The following is a 13,600-nucleotide window of genomic DNA, read 5'->3' as shown; positions in this document are numbered from 1 at the left end:
TTGGTAAACATTTTTGAATCGTCCCAAAAACATCGGGTAGTCCCAAAAAAAATTTAAAAATTAAGATTTTTGCTTAAATACAGCCAAAATTGATGACCCGTAGATAAATCTAAAGCAGTTCAGAAATATTTTAAAAATAGGCAAAAAGTTTTATCCTAATACTTTTTATTTTAAGGCCTAAGGTTAAAATCATACTTATTTACAATCTTTAATTTAAAATGGTTACGTGTTATCGTTATTTTAAGCCAATATGTGATATGTAATTGCACATGGTATTGTCCCCTTCCTTAAAAAAATAGTTTGATCAGCGAATTGCCTGCGACATGTGCAATGGCGTAACCATAAGAGTCAGTTCTGCATCCTTCAGATTCGCTCCCCTCAGATTCGCCTCCTGTAGGTCGCTGCCCGATAAGTTGCATCTCTCCAGGTCGGCTCCCGCCAGGACAGCGGCTCGTAGGTTACAATTCTTCATGTTGGCATTTTTAAGATTAGCCACGCGAAGATTCACTCCCGCCATGTTGCTGCTCTCGAGGCAGGCACCTTTTAAGTTGACGCCTTCCAGGTTGGTTCTCACTCCGGTGGGATCTTCAAAGTTGCAGCCGCGCAGATTAGCTCCTTCCTGTGATGTAGACTGAAGTGAGTATATTTCAAATAGTGGATAGAGGACAAACCTACCATATTGGCACAGAGACCGCGCACGGACACCAGTTGAGCGCACTCCAGGTTGGCATACTGCAGGTCCGCCCGCTCCAGACAGCAATAGTTGAGGTTGGTGTGGGACAAATTGCAATGCGACATGTTGGCATACTGGGAAATGGGGTATATGTTGAGGGAGAGTCTCAATTGGGTCGCATTTCTCACCTTGAAGTTTATGTTACGGAAATCCAACTTTCGCAAATCAGCCCCCGATAAGTTAACGCCTTGAAAGCGCAGTTCAGTTATGACAGAAGTCTGGATGATGGCCTTGATAACATCCATGCGAGTCAACGGTCTGTCGTCCGATTGCGGATCGTCCTGCTGCCCAAGCCGCTCTTCCAGATGCGTCACTAGTGAGTATATGCCAAAGAACCGTGCTTCCTCCAGTACACCCAACACACTAATGTTTGAATCGCAGACGAACTGGCCATGGCGTAGGTAATTAATAATGGGCTCAAAGTAGCGTGGGCTGCGGTCAATAAGGTAGGCGCCCTGCTCGTCCCGTTCGCTGGGCTTCATGCTGCCATCCTGGAGAAACATCCGCGCTAGCATCGAGTCCGGTTCCCTGCCCACCAATGTGTCCAAGGTGGTAGTGTATATTTGTCCGCCCACGTTCAGCTTCACCCATCGATTAGGGGCAAAGTTCCTGGCAAGGCTCCCGCCGTTCGCAGGCTCCTCCTTTCCAGAGTCGCTCTCCCTGAGCTCACCGTCCATTGCGCGAGGGATCGGCAAATAGCACCAAATCTCAGACCTGTTTACTCAGCTGGTCTGTGCCGTTCTTCGTTTTCGTCAGGAGATTCGCCATTCGCAGGGCCTCGCCGACGGCATCGATAAGCTATCTGGATGTTCATATGTCGGTCCTTAAAATATAATTATGTAAATTATGATTTGATGACGTATTATTTGTGAGATTTTTCTTTATTTATTGGCAGGGAGAAAGTTGGCAAAGGAATTTAACTTATTTATTTTAAAAATGAAAGTATGTATGTATGTATGGGTGCAACTACCATTCACGGGATTACCCGCGTTTCATTGGTAATGTCACTCTTCCTCTTGCCATATATGTAAATACAATAAAATAGTAAAATCAAGATTCCAAAAAGTTGAAAAGGTCGCGTTGAAACCTAACAACAAACAGAGCAAGCAGGGGAAATGGCGGCCGCCGAGTCAGGTACAGCAGCCAGTGGCAGCTCTGCAACGACTGCCCAGCGCGGTGTTAGTCGCGTCCTGGCCAAGTTGGCGCAGTCCCTGGCCGGTGGTGAATTTTATGAGGCGCATATGATGTACAGGACCCTGTACTTCCGCTACACGGCCCAAAAACGCTACCAAGACTGTCTGGACCTGCTCTACGACGGCGCCCAGCAACTTATGGCCAAGGGACAGGAGAGCAGTGCGGCGGATCTATGCCTTCTACTGCTGGATACACTAGAGAAGAGAGGACCCCAACCGGAAGATTCCGACTTATGGATAGCCCGCTGGGGTGGCTTGATCGGTGGGCTCAGCGCCGCGACGGTGGAGCGCGAGACCGTGATCGTAAGTTCTGGAAGCTTCCACACCGAATAGTAATCAAAACAAGGTGTTCTTATTCCAGCAAAGAACCATCAAGTGGAGCACCGCCCTACATGGTCAGTACGGACACCCGGTGCTGCACAAATTAATTGGGCACGTATTTTGGACTGAGGGAAACGTGGAGGCGGCTCGGCATCACTACCTACTCTGCCAGGATGGCAGCCTCTCCGGTCGAGTACTAATCGAAATTAGCCAGAGCAGGGGCTTCCAAAGTGAGGTGGACTTGTTTCTAGCTCAAGCAGTTTTGCAGCAGCTATCGTTAAAGGACAGAAAAACCGCAGAGGATACTTTTACGGAGTACACGAGGTCCCACTCGAAACTATTGCGGCACGAGTTTCCCTACAAGGAGCCCCTTATCAACTTCCTGTACTTTCTGTTCCGGCTCATTGACGCGAAGAGAGTGGCAGGTTTCCGGGCCCTGCGAAAGCTCTACGACCCGTCACTAAAGCGGGACACGTCGTTCCTCAAGTACGTGGCTAAAATCGGAGTGATCTACTTTGACGAGCAGCCGGAAGCAGCTAATGTCGGTCCAACGGGACTAGGTGGGATGTTTGGCGACATATTTAACCGCCTTATGTCGGGCTTTGACGATGAGGAGTCAGAGGATCAGGACACGCCTCAAAGGCGACAGAATGCCAACAACGAACTGGACTAGCACCAGGACCATCCGCCTGCAGGGAGCTTACGGTCTTGGTCTCGGTCTCGGTCAACTGAGGTCAATGTCACCGGTTCACTGGCTTTTCTTGTTATAATTTTAATGTGCTGTTTGCAAAATTATTTAACGTAAGCGTATAGTCGCGACAATTGCAATGTAGTTTCTTTAGCGTTTCGGATGGAACATTTACAAAAATATATTTCTGAAAAGATTTCCAGTTTGCATAAATCAAAGTGAAACTGTCGGGGAAAACTTTTACGGGAGGATCTTTTATCGATAGGTTTCTTTTTTTCTGCTTAGGATGGGTTTGCGGCTCAAATAAATATTCAAAGGACTCCCAGGACATGAAATATTTTCAAATACCAGTGTGACCAGAGCAAACCGTTTGTGCAACAGCCCAGCCCAATCGAACAACGGCTACCTGGTCACACCGAAACCCCATCGGATGTGGCCTGCGAATATATATCAAATTATTTTAATTTCGCCTTAGTTTCGTTGAATCACATAATAAAAAGGTTTACATACGCTTGACACAGCAGTGAAAATATTGAATCGACAAAAAACTACCTAGCCGAAGTGCAGAAATCCGACTGCACGCAACTGAACAAGCCCAAAGTGCAGCTGTGTGATATTTTCAGCGACGATGTCTGACAAAGCCGCGGTTCCCCCCTCCGATACAGACGCTCCTGGGGGCGGCGGCCCGGCTCCAGAAGCTAGTGATGACTCGACAACCGTAACAGTGGTTAGCCGTTCTGGAGAGGTCGTATCAACCACCGCAACAATTGCCCTTGCCGACAAAGGACAGACTGATGTTGGTACTTCGACAACCGTTTTGGTTGGCGGAGAACCAGAAGAAATGGAGGCGGAACGCTGCTGCTGGATCTGCTTCGCCACCGACGAGGACAATCGGCTGGCGGCTTGGGTGAAGCCATGTCAATGCCGCGGCACAACCAAGTGGGTGCACCAAAGCTGTCTTTATCGTTGGATTGACGAGAAGACCCAGAAAGGAAACGCCCTGCGGTCCGTATCCTGTCCGCAATGTCAAACGGAGTACATTATTGTGTTCCCGCAAATGGGAAAGTTCGGCGGTGCCCTGGAGGCAATGGACAATCTTATCAAGCGCCTTAGTCCGTTTCTGGCAGCGGGTTTCTTTGTGGGATCCCTGTACTGGACAGCCGTTACATACGGAGCTGTCACATTTTTGCAGGTAACTTGCATTCAGTTAATTATTTATTTCGCTACTGAGATTGTGTATTATTTTTAGATCGTGGGCCATGAGCATGGTATGTCTATAATGGAGGCAGGAGACCCTCTCATCCTTTTGATCGGATTGCCAGCCATACCAGTTGGTCTGGTACTCGGCCGCTTGATTCGCTGGGAAGATGCCCTGCTGCGGTTAATTCGAAATCGTGGTACTGTAGTCCGGAAGTTTCCTTTTGTGAACCTCATTTATCCGAACCTGTAAGATAGTTGCTTTGGTTCTACAAAGTCAGTAACAAAATAGCTTTAATCGTTAATCTTCAACAGAAACCAAGAGGACGAGCAACAGAGCACCAGTAACCCGGCGACACCCGCCCTATCTGATCCAGTATCTGCCACTCGGGTCTTTTGTGGGGCCCTTCTTCTGCCCACCATTTCGTCAATTGTTGGACGAATTTTGTTCGACTCCGTAGACAACACACTGCATCGCACTCTTCTCGGCGGTCTCACCTTCATTACCGTGAAGGGCATTCTGAAGATCTATTTGAAGCAGAAGCAGTATGCCCGCCGCAAAAAGCGTCGTATTGTCGACTATACGGAGGAGAACATTCGTAATTTTGTTCACCGTAATAATAACAATGCCGCTGGTGCTGGTAGGCAGGACCAACCAAACCAGCCACAGCCACAGAACCAACAGCAACGACCAGTGCCAGCAGCGTCCTCACGAGATCGCGAACGTGACCGCCAACGCGGTGAGAGTGGCGGGAGTGTTGTCTAGAAGATAGCAGAACGTTTTTAAGTGAAGGCCAAGTGTTTTTTTTACAAGTTATCGTTTGTCTTTATTTGATTGTTTTGCCTTTCGCATGTGCGCAAGGATACGCTAAAACACGTACCCTCTGAAATGCGTAGAGGAAGGTTGGAATTCCGGTAATGCTTCTGTAGAAATCATGCTAAATTTATTGTTAAAGTGCACTGTGTGTATTGACCAGGGAAATAAATGTAAATTGAAACAAATGGCCAATCTACATTGGCAAATATTTTGTTACCATTAACATTATATCCGCCATGTCCCTGCTAGATTTAAAAACGATATAGTACATAAATATATATATGTATAGGCTTCCACACACTTGAATTTATACGTTACCACTTTTGTAAAATACAAAGTTGCCTATGTAAATAAATGCTAAGCCCTTGGCTGTGGGTGAATTACAACCATAATTATAGTTTTTCGTTTCTTTTGTAATAAAATTGGCAGGTGATTTAAAATAGGATTTCAGATAAGACTGAGGTAATACCTAGCTAATACCTATTATGGGTATACCTCCCAAGAAAGTGTGAATAATACAGATGTCTAACATGTAAGCTGGAAGCTATGCTGAGTCACTAAGATAATGAACCCCTCATGCCACCTCATGCACTGCTCAGCAAATGAAATCTATCTACAGATGCCAACCTGCACTTCTCCAGGAGCCATCTCTATATATGTATGTCTGTAGCTACGTTTTGTACACCTGATACATCTAACGATCCAAAGTTTGCCTGCCATATCGACAGAAATACTGTTAAAGAACTGTCCGAAGTGAATGCTCCAAAAAGCGATCTAATCATTTATAATTGTTGGCAAGTTGTGTGTTAGTTTTGTCTATTTGCGCTTATCATCGACAGAACAGGTATAGCGCAACTTATCGGTGTGCATTTCGAAGATTGGATGACGGAACTTGATTTTCCATGTTGATTTCAAAATACTCTTAGATCTAGTATACTTTGAAGTACTCGTAATATTTGGTTTGTAATTTTTTTCGGGAAACACATCGGAAGTAAAGTGTGATTAGTAGTATTTTAAACTTTAATATTTAACCTTCAAAGAACTATTCACTTATTTGGGATGGATAGAGTATTCATAATTGAATGTTACTCTTCCCTGACATATCTACAAACATAAATAGGTTTATAAAACCGGGGGGCTCAGTGATGTCGGTTTTGGCCAAAAACTGTCTTGGGCTTATTTTGCTTTTTAATGTTAAAACTAGAGAATAAATATTACTATTAAAGTTTAGAAGTTTTTCCATTTTAAAGAATTATAAAGATTTAAAAAATATTTATTTAATCTAAATTAATTTTCATTTTCATTTAAAATTAAAGTTCTGAAAGTGTAAACTGCACACTCACTTTGATGATCTGAGAAGTTTATTTTGGCTATAAGCTGTGAGCTTGTTTCCAGTAGGCCTTGCTCGGCCAGCACAGTCTCGAACTTTTAGGAGCAATCTCACGGTCTGGGGCTTGCTTTCTTTCTCCTTCTCCTTCTCCGTCTCTGACACCGTCACCGTCTCCGTCGGAGACAACAAAAGTCATCGCCGACTCCAACGAACTGCGTTTGTTCTTTGTCCCAGAGAGCTGGCCTGGAGCCAGAGCCGTGCAGCGCCCGCTGTCGTTTCTGCGCTTTTTCGGTTAATAGCTGCTACGATGGGAACTTGTCGGCAGTCGCAGACCACACGCGCCACGGAAACAGTCGAACCACTGGATGAACCCGGTGAGTGAGAGCCCTACCGTCGTCATTGTTTGTCGTCACCGCCGTCGCCGCCGCCGCCGCCGCCTAAACTTCACTTGCGGTGCGAGTTCGCCTATCGGTAGTGTTTTCGCGACTTCTGTTATCAGTTCCAATTGAATCGGGTCGTATCCAAAACCTGGAAACCTTTTTGGTGAAGGCCGCCGCCGATGAGCAACACAATGACAGCCGCCCACGAGCCAACGATACATTACCTGGACAGCGTCCTCAACGAGGAGGAGACCCGATGCGAGTATGGCCATCAGTGGCGCAACTTTTCCATTTCCCGTTCTGGCCGCTTCCGGTCGAAAAACAAGAAACGGGATGCGGTGGATGGTAAACTTTTCGATGTAAACAGTGCCTCCGGATCCTCGAAAGAAAACGAAAAGGTTCGCCACTCCCACTTACTCATATTTATTATCAATTAAACCCCATTGAGCCAATATTGGTGTGTGTGACCCATATTGCAAAAAAAGTGAATTTTCCATAAAAATATAAAATTTTATCAATAGTTATAATAGGTGAAGTTTTCGGGTGAGGGATTAGTTAGGTGCTCTAACAAAATTTATATTTATTTGGATTAGGGAAATTATGATTATTTAAATATTAAGTGGATGTAGTGGGTCCTGTAGCTAGTGTTTTAAAATATATTCTAAAGTGCGCACTTCCAATAGAAGCTCCAATTCTTGCGTACTTTGCCCTTCGGCGAGAAGTATTGCCAAGATTTATATGTAAAGGAAAACTAAGCGATAAGATTAGATTGTAAAGGGACTTTTTGATTTTATTTTACGTATTTGAGAGTCTCTGTTAAAGTAAGATATGGCAAAAATTATTTTTCTCGACGTAGAATCCCTTAGTATATGCATTTAAGTACAGAAGAACCAATCTGCCACCCATGAAAGGGTTATATAAAAATAACACTTTGGCAAACTCCAGACAAAAGGCCCAATAAAAATCTCATAAAATGCGCTCGGAACATTGCGCACTTTTTCGGTATTGTTTGTTTAATTTGGCAAAAGGCCTTTTATCACAAATTGCAAGTACAGAGAAGGTAAAACCCGACACAGCGAACCCGACAACAAAGCGCCCGTCGTGTTGAAGATCAATATACTATGTATTCGAACGTGCTGGTTTTTGTTTTGGCCGCGTTCTGTTCTGGTTTGCATATTCATGGTTTGCTGCCCCCCCAGTCGACATACACACCTTTCCTTATAAATTCGTTATAAATTTACTGGCGTCACGCCGACGACCTCCCCTTCGCAAAATAAGGTGACTAAATTTCGCCACAATACACACATTTATGTATTCTGAGGGTAAAAAGTACCCAAGAGTCAAATTAAAAAGGCACGCGAATGAAGTATATTTGGCAACGCATCAATTTCATTACCAGGCAAATTAATTAACGTAAAATTTCTGGGGGGATGGCTTCTGTTTCGAAGGGGTGTGCATTATATACTGGAGATTCTTACGCAACGAAATGCATTGACCGATCGATTGACTGCCGGATTATTAACTTGTCCAGTCATTATCGTCTGAGCATTGAACTTGGAAGAAATTTACAAACATTTTTAGGGTCTTTCATTCAGCTTTTAGACGAAGCAAATGTATAGACCCTACCACACGAATGATTCCGTGAATCAGGATAGGAAATATTCAAAAGCTTTATTATCCTGGCAGATTCTGTCCTTGGAGGACAAATTGATAGTTCTTTTCTATAGTGAATATGAGAGAATAGAATGGAAATCTTGGGGTAGAATTCTTTCTAAAATACACTGAATATTGACGATTTTTTAAAATTATAATTTAAATAGAAACGCTTTGCACCTGAAAGTTTTTTTAGTTCAGCCATATGGAAGACACTTCAGTAATCACTATCAGATATTGAAAATAAAAACCCCTCTTATCGATATATGTATAAAAACCAATACCCCAAAAATATAACAACAAATCGCAACCGTTTGTCACTGGCTAACATACAATGCGAATATGGTTCGTTCCACGAATTATATATAGACCAATAAGTGGCTGTGCACGGTTCTACGCCAACCTGTCAAGAAAGCTTTTTGAATAAATGCGTTGGGACTTGATTAAAATCAGGTGCTAAGTCATAAACTGACGATGGAACATGTCTTCTGATTAGTTTTGAGCGTCTGTGATTGCTGTGACCAGTGAAGATAAGTGGCTTATTTTTGGGAAAATTTAATGCATCTATTATTTCGGTTATAATTCTGACGGCTCGTTTTAATAAGCTATTCATTTTTTTCAGATTTCGGTGCGAAACTCTTCCAACAGTGGTTTGGCGAAGCCCTCGACCAATGGAACTGCAGGATCCTCCGCGGTGGCAGGAACATCGACACGAAGTCAACGCGACAAAGCGGAAAGCTATAAAAGTTTTTACGAAACGAATTTATAGATAGACGACACCTTCATAAGCTTTTGGCTATATTTTCTATTCGTATTCCTTATATACATAGTCTAGAATGTCATGCACACATAGCATGGCACGACGCTTTATTGTTTCAGATTTAGATTCGGGTGAGCTAGGCAAAGATGAAAAGGCAAGGGACTTATTGCAATAGTTTCAGGGAAGACGATACTTTGCGCAAATGACTTGATGTCCCTTGATTTTAATATTTAATAAGGCATGTGAGCACACAATCACTTATCTCCTTCCATGCTTGGAACGATCGTACTTAAGAAAAATTCTTATCTCCTGCATGCTAGTTTGCTTAGATTTTAAAAGTATTAAATCGTGATAATTGCACTAAACTATATGCATATCTTTAAGTTTATATCTATGTTATTGTAAGTCTTACATTTAGTCAAAGTGGTTACAATCGCATCAGACCAATAAAGAACGAGGTTCAATTTGAGAGCTCTATGCTGTTTATCAGTTACCTTAACCGAGCATCAAATCACGACACGTCAGTCCCGCTGGGCTGGGTTGCTGATGTCATATCGGTTTCTCTTATATAGCTCACGTCCAGGACACAGAACTTTGCACGGCACATCGGGCAGGTGCACTTCTGCTCCAGCCACCTCTCCCGATCCACATCAGTTTGGCGCGCGGCAAACCACCGGGCCAGGCACTCCACGCACCACATTGGTCGACAGTAACAGTTGGAGCAGCAAGCATCCTCTGCTAGGGGAACGCCGTTTCGATCCACGTCTGCGCACTGCTTGTTGATCTTGGTGTTCGGTTCGTTCAACATGCACGCGAAGCACTTGTCCGTCGTAGCATCCGACCGAAAGAGAGGATTGAGGGCCACTTGTGCCTTGAACACGTCCACAAAACGATCGATGACGTTGCGGTGAAACTGTATGTTGGAGGGAATGGAGATGGGTCGTCTCACACGGTCCTCCAGATTTCTGAATTCCAGAGCGTTGATCCGAATGTGAAAATCACCTACGCCCTGTCGCATCGGCCGCACTATGATGCTTATCATCTGCAACGTGTCGTTTTGGTCGTGGTGCGAGATGTTGTACGTCTCCGCCTACAAAAAAAGTAAAATTTACCAGCTTCGACATAAAGGAGACTGATGTAACTGACCTTGGCTACACTTAACGCTGTGTTGCTCTGGTGAGCAAAGTGGACATTGTACAACGTAGTCTTGATAATCCAGTTCTCGGTTGCAATCACAGTGCTGATAGAGTTCAGCTTCTTCTTGTATATGTCCGGACGACGGAACTCAGTGCTGATATCGCGGGACACCGCACTATAGCTTCCCTGGGAGTTGGAGTACTTGGACAGGGTCTTGTTAATTGGATGCCGTTTCCAGTTCTGTTGATGCCAGTTAAAAATTAAAGCAGGAACAGCCAGTACGGCTAGTACACTAAACCGTTGCGCAGTCTTCCAAGTGAGTGTTTTAAAAGCAACGGCCTCCTGCGGCATTGGAAAATCTGGGTCGAGCTCAGAGTCCTCGAGGGGTTCTTGGGTGGCGAAGACGGAAAACTTGAGCCTGTGAATCAGAAAGTATGAGAACGGTAGGCAGGAGTGCACGAAGAGGTTTAGCGAAGTCCGTCGCAGATGGTAGCCCACAAAGTCCAGGTACTCGTCACCCAGGAACCGCGCAAACAGCTGCTCTATGGTGAAGCCCAGGCGCTGGAACTCCTCGGGCGGGTAAATGATCACCATACAGAATAGGAAATAGAACAGATTGAAGAGCAGTTCCGACTCGTCCATATTGCGAATAATTTTGGCTGATTTCGGATTAAAATAGCCAAGAGGCGCTGCGAGGTGGTCTAGACTAGGAGTTTTAGGGTTGTTGCATATCGATATTCTTTTCATAAAAATCATAAAAATGATGCATTTATATCGTGTTATGGATTTTCCTCAAAAACATGGAAATTGTAATTTTTTAATGATGTTTTAGTATTTTTTAATTAAACTGCACTATAATTAAGTTAAAATTAATGTTTTATTTCAGCTCGGACCTGTGACGCTATTTTTTACAGCCCTTTTTACATTTTGTATGTGTAAAATAAGAATGTAAAATGTAAATATGTTAACCCGTAGTATAAACCAGAACATAATTTTTCAAAACTTGTTTTTTTTTAATTTTCAGGATCTTTTACCTCGTAAAATTCCCAATATGTAAAGTTAAAATATATTAAGAATACATTATTAGCTAATTTTTTTTTGTTTCATTTAACTGCAAAACATAAATTATAGTTTTTTTTCAAAGATAGCTTTGAAAAAAATTAACTTTTTTTAACAAAACTATAATATTCCTTTAACTTATTTGAGTTCGTTGGATAACGAACCTTTAGAAGTTGAATTGGATAAGTTATAGATGTTGTTTCCTGGAATTTATTCAGATATTGCCCTTTGAAATAAGGGCCTTCTTGATAACGACTACTAAACTTGGGGCCTTCAGAGCTTCTAAATCATCATTCACAGGCCCGTTTGTGGGTAATAAAACATTTTTTTCTTTTTCAGTATATTTATACATGAAAACAATGTGTTCTTAGAAAAAGATACAAAAATCTTTACAATAGGTTATTGGCTTATGGCTTGCTTGAAACGGAAATATTTGATATCGCCGCACTTGTCATGGACTATGTCAGTAGCCGTGATATGGATTAAAAAAAAAACAAGTAGTACGTCAAAGTTTGCATCTTAGATTCTATGGAATCTTGTGCAGTCGGCACAAGATGACCAGGTCCACATTTACACGCCGACGTCGGCAAACATTTAAATACATGCAGGCTGAACAGCGCAAAACTTAAGCTAGTTTGTATAACGGAATGTCTGGTGTGTGGAAATCGGTACTATGGACGGGCGCATCCGCAACTCCCTACGGCTGCAGTTCACTCAGGTTTGGAATATTTCCGCCATAATCGTCGTTCGAGGTCGAACTTGAGTCGTTGGTCATTTCGAAGCTGTTATCACCGCTGGTGCCAGTCACCGTTGTCAGGCTGGAATCGTTGTTAGAGTTCTGTTGCTCCGAGTTGCTCAGGTTTCGCAGCGATGCATCCGGATCGTCAGCATCTCCTTCATCTTCGTCGTTACTCAGGCTGCTGTCACTGTCACTGTTAGGGGGCGGGGACTCTCCGTTGCTAGTGTTCAGATTTAATGCGCTTATCATGGGCAAATTGTTTAAGCTCGTTTCCGCTGCTTCAGTCGTTGGCTGGCTTATCTGGGCAGAGTTCTCAATCAAAAGCGTAATTTTAGGTATGTTTGGTGTGTCCGCAGAGCCATCCTGTTGACTGTTTGGCTGCCCCAAAGAAGTGGATTGCGTTGTCATTGAAGATGTTGAGCTTGCTATGAGTATGGACAAATTTGGGATGTTTTGCGGTCGAGGCTGATTCTCCTGCTCCGCTAATTGTTCGGTGCGGTTGAGAATTGTTAGATTAGGTATATTGGGCGTGGTCGCCGACGTAGACCCGGTCGCAGTCGATACGGTGGCATTGTTTGAGCTGGTTGCGTCCCTATGCAGACGAGAGGTACGGGGCGGCGCTATGGGAGGAACAGTCTCAGACGGTTGGGGCAGGCTTTTGTTCCGCGGCATAATCTGCTTGTCAAAGTTGTCCAAATTAAGGCCAATACTTCCCTGGGCAGCCACATTTGAAGGACTCGGATTGAGGCCGTCGCCGTCAACATCCATGGTTTCGTCAAGAAGCTCCGTTAAGTCCAGACTTATAGGTGCTGCTGGTCCGTCGCTGGGGCGATCTGGCTTGGGCTCTTTGTAACAAAAAATAAAACGTTAATTTGAAATCATGGAGTTTTTGAATTTAAGCTTGGCTTACCGTTAAGGAAGTCCAGCGCAACGAAGTCGGCTGCACTGAACAATTCCGCCTGAACCAGGAGCTGGAGCAATACGCCCACTGTTGGCCGCTCGTGCAATTTTCCAGACGTCTTCCACTCATCGATCATCATCTGGGACTTGCTCTGGTCGGGTGCTAGTCTGTTAGCCGCCTCGTCAATTTGCAGTGCGTCCTGTGTTGTGTACTTGAATCCTTTCTTTATGGCATTTGGAAAGTTTAAACCGCCGGCAGCGCTTGAAGTCTGTACATCCAGGCCCTTCGGTATTATCGACATGAGCTTGCGCCAACAGGCGTTTTCGTCAAGGATTTTGGACAGCCGGTAAATGTCGTTGTCCTCAACGCGCCGGAGTTCTGTGCTGCGCAAGTATTTAGGAGTCGGTGGTAAGGAGGCACTGCTCCCATTTCCGTGCGTTCCCGCTCCACACCCATTCCAGCCATTTACCTTGGACATTGTGCTCACCTTCCGCCGGCTGTCGTGGATACCGTGGGCGGATCACTTGTTCGTCTATTCAGGAGTCCAGGGCGAATTGGCATGCGTTATAAAATCATATTAGCTTTAGAATAACTTTTTGTGCAGAAACAGTGCTATCTTTTATTTCTTTAGGAGCTGAAGCACAAAAACAAAAACGGTCACATAGCCATAGAGATGGGGGAAATTCGCATTT

General features: G+C 44.1%; 6 protein-coding genes across 6 annotated transcripts; 3 read left to right on the top strand and 3 right to left on the bottom strand.

Annotated features, from left to right (window-relative positions):
• Window positions 1–148: 148 nt before the first annotated feature.
• On the bottom strand, window positions 149–6,422 carry LOC6500991 (BTB/POZ domain-containing protein KCTD9). The gene is made up of 4 exons (XM_001954275.4): window positions 6,293–6,422; window positions 862–1,556; window positions 676–807; window positions 149–619 (listed from the first exon to the last, which is right to left on the bottom strand). Exons 2-4 carry the CDS (start codon window positions 1,408–1,410, stop codon window positions 305–307), a joined length of 996 nt encoding a protein of 331 aa, XP_001954311.1. The 5' UTR covers window positions 1,411–1,556; window positions 6,293–6,422; the 3' UTR covers window positions 149–304.
• LOC6499605 (Golgi to ER traffic protein 4 homolog) lies at window positions 1,689–3,148 on the top strand. Its single transcript, XM_001954274.4, has 2 exons — window positions 1,689–2,229; window positions 2,288–3,148. The coding sequence occupies exons 1-2, from the start codon at window positions 1,849–1,851 to the stop codon at window positions 2,918–2,920; spliced, it is 1,014 nt and encodes a 337-aa protein (XP_001954310.1). The 5' UTR covers window positions 1,689–1,848; the 3' UTR covers window positions 2,921–3,148.
• LOC6499606 (E3 ubiquitin-protein ligase MARCHF5) lies at window positions 3,315–5,341 on the top strand. Its single transcript, XM_001954273.4, has 3 exons — window positions 3,315–4,127; window positions 4,185–4,381; window positions 4,448–5,341. Exons 1-3 carry the CDS (start codon window positions 3,564–3,566, stop codon window positions 4,896–4,898), a joined length of 1,212 nt encoding a protein of 403 aa, XP_001954309.1. The 5' UTR covers window positions 3,315–3,563; the 3' UTR covers window positions 4,899–5,341.
• Window positions 6,423–6,838: 416 nt separating the features above from the next.
• On the top strand, window positions 6,839–9,541 carry LOC6499607. Its single transcript, XM_014910662.3, has 2 exons — window positions 6,839–7,057; window positions 8,935–9,541. The coding sequence occupies exons 1-2, from the start codon at window positions 6,839–6,841 to the stop codon at window positions 9,079–9,081; spliced, it is 366 nt and encodes a 121-aa protein (XP_014766148.1). The 3' UTR covers window positions 9,082–9,541.
• Window positions 9,094–10,965, bottom strand: LOC6500990 (E3 ubiquitin-protein ligase TM129). Its single transcript, XM_001954271.4, has 2 exons — window positions 10,219–10,965; window positions 9,094–10,162 (listed from the first exon to the last, which is right to left on the bottom strand). The coding sequence occupies exons 1-2, from the start codon at window positions 10,963–10,965 to the stop codon at window positions 9,584–9,586; spliced, it is 1,326 nt and encodes a 441-aa protein (XP_001954307.2). The 3' UTR covers window positions 9,094–9,583.
• Window positions 10,600–13,565, bottom strand: LOC6500989 (protein Tube). The gene is made up of 2 exons (XM_001954270.4): window positions 12,918–13,565; window positions 10,600–12,852 (listed from the first exon to the last, which is right to left on the bottom strand). Exons 1-2 carry the CDS (start codon window positions 13,384–13,386, stop codon window positions 11,966–11,968), a joined length of 1,356 nt encoding a protein of 451 aa, XP_001954306.1. The 5' UTR covers window positions 13,387–13,565; the 3' UTR covers window positions 10,600–11,965.
• Window positions 13,566–13,600: the final 35 nt, after the last annotated feature.

The sequence above is a fragment of the Drosophila ananassae genome, chromosome 2L, assembly GCF_017639315.1.
Source record: "Drosophila ananassae strain 14024-0371.13 chromosome 2L, ASM1763931v2, whole genome shotgun sequence".
NCBI lineage: Eukaryota > Metazoa > Arthropoda > Insecta > Diptera > Drosophilidae > Drosophila > Drosophila ananassae.
This window is presented reverse-complemented; position numbering and strand designations above follow the sequence as displayed.

Bases quoted from the DNA above. Each gene is read 5' to 3' on its own strand.
- LOC6500990 (XM_001954271.4), bottom strand. From the start codon at position 10,965: ATGATTTTTATGAAAAGAATATCGATATGCAACAACCCTAAAACTCCT. The intron at 10,163-10,218 runs GTCAGTTACATC...CTTTTTTTGTAG, and splicing joins CAGCGTTAAGTGTAGCCAAG to GCGGAGACGTACAACATCTC.
- LOC6500989 (XM_001954270.4), bottom strand. From the start codon at position 13,386: ATGTCCAAGGTAAATGGCTGGAATGGGTGTGGAGCGGGAACGCACGGA. The intron at 12,853-12,917 runs GTAAGCCAAGCT...TTTGTTACAAAG, and splicing joins TGCGCTGGACTTCCTTAACG to AGCCCAAGCCAGATCGCCCC.
- LOC6499606 (XM_001954273.4), top strand. From the start codon at position 3,564: ATGTCTGACAAAGCCGCGGTTCCCCCCTCCGATACAGACGCTCCTGGG. The intron at 4,128-4,184 runs GTAACTTGCATT...TATTATTTTTAG, and splicing joins GAGCTGTCACATTTTTGCAG to ATCGTGGGCCATGAGCATGG. The intron at 4,382-4,447 runs GTAAGATAGTTG...AATCTTCAACAG, and splicing joins AACCTCATTTATCCGAACCT to AAACCAAGAGGACGAGCAAC.
- LOC6500991 (XM_001954275.4), bottom strand. From the start codon at position 1,410: ATGGACGGTGAGCTCAGGGAGAGCGACTCTGGAAAGGAGGAGCCTGCG. The intron at 808-861 runs GTGAGAAATGCG...CCCATTTCCCAG, and splicing joins TCCGTAACATAAACTTCAAG to TATGCCAACATGTCGCATTG. The intron at 620-675 runs GTAGGTTTGTCC...TCTACATCACAG, and splicing joins GCGGTCTCTGTGCCAATATG to GAAGGAGCTAATCTGCGCGG.
- LOC6499607 (XM_014910662.3), top strand. From the start codon at position 6,839: ATGAGCAACACAATGACAGCCGCCCACGAGCCAACGATACATTACCTG. The intron at 7,058-8,934 runs GTTCGCCACTCC...CATTTTTTTCAG, and splicing joins CCTCGAAAGAAAACGAAAAG to ATTTCGGTGCGAAACTCTTC.
- LOC6499605 (XM_001954274.4), top strand. From the start codon at position 1,849: ATGGCGGCCGCCGAGTCAGGTACAGCAGCCAGTGGCAGCTCTGCAACG. The intron at 2,230-2,287 runs GTAAGTTCTGGA...TTCTTATTCCAG, and splicing joins TGGAGCGCGAGACCGTGATC to CAAAGAACCATCAAGTGGAG.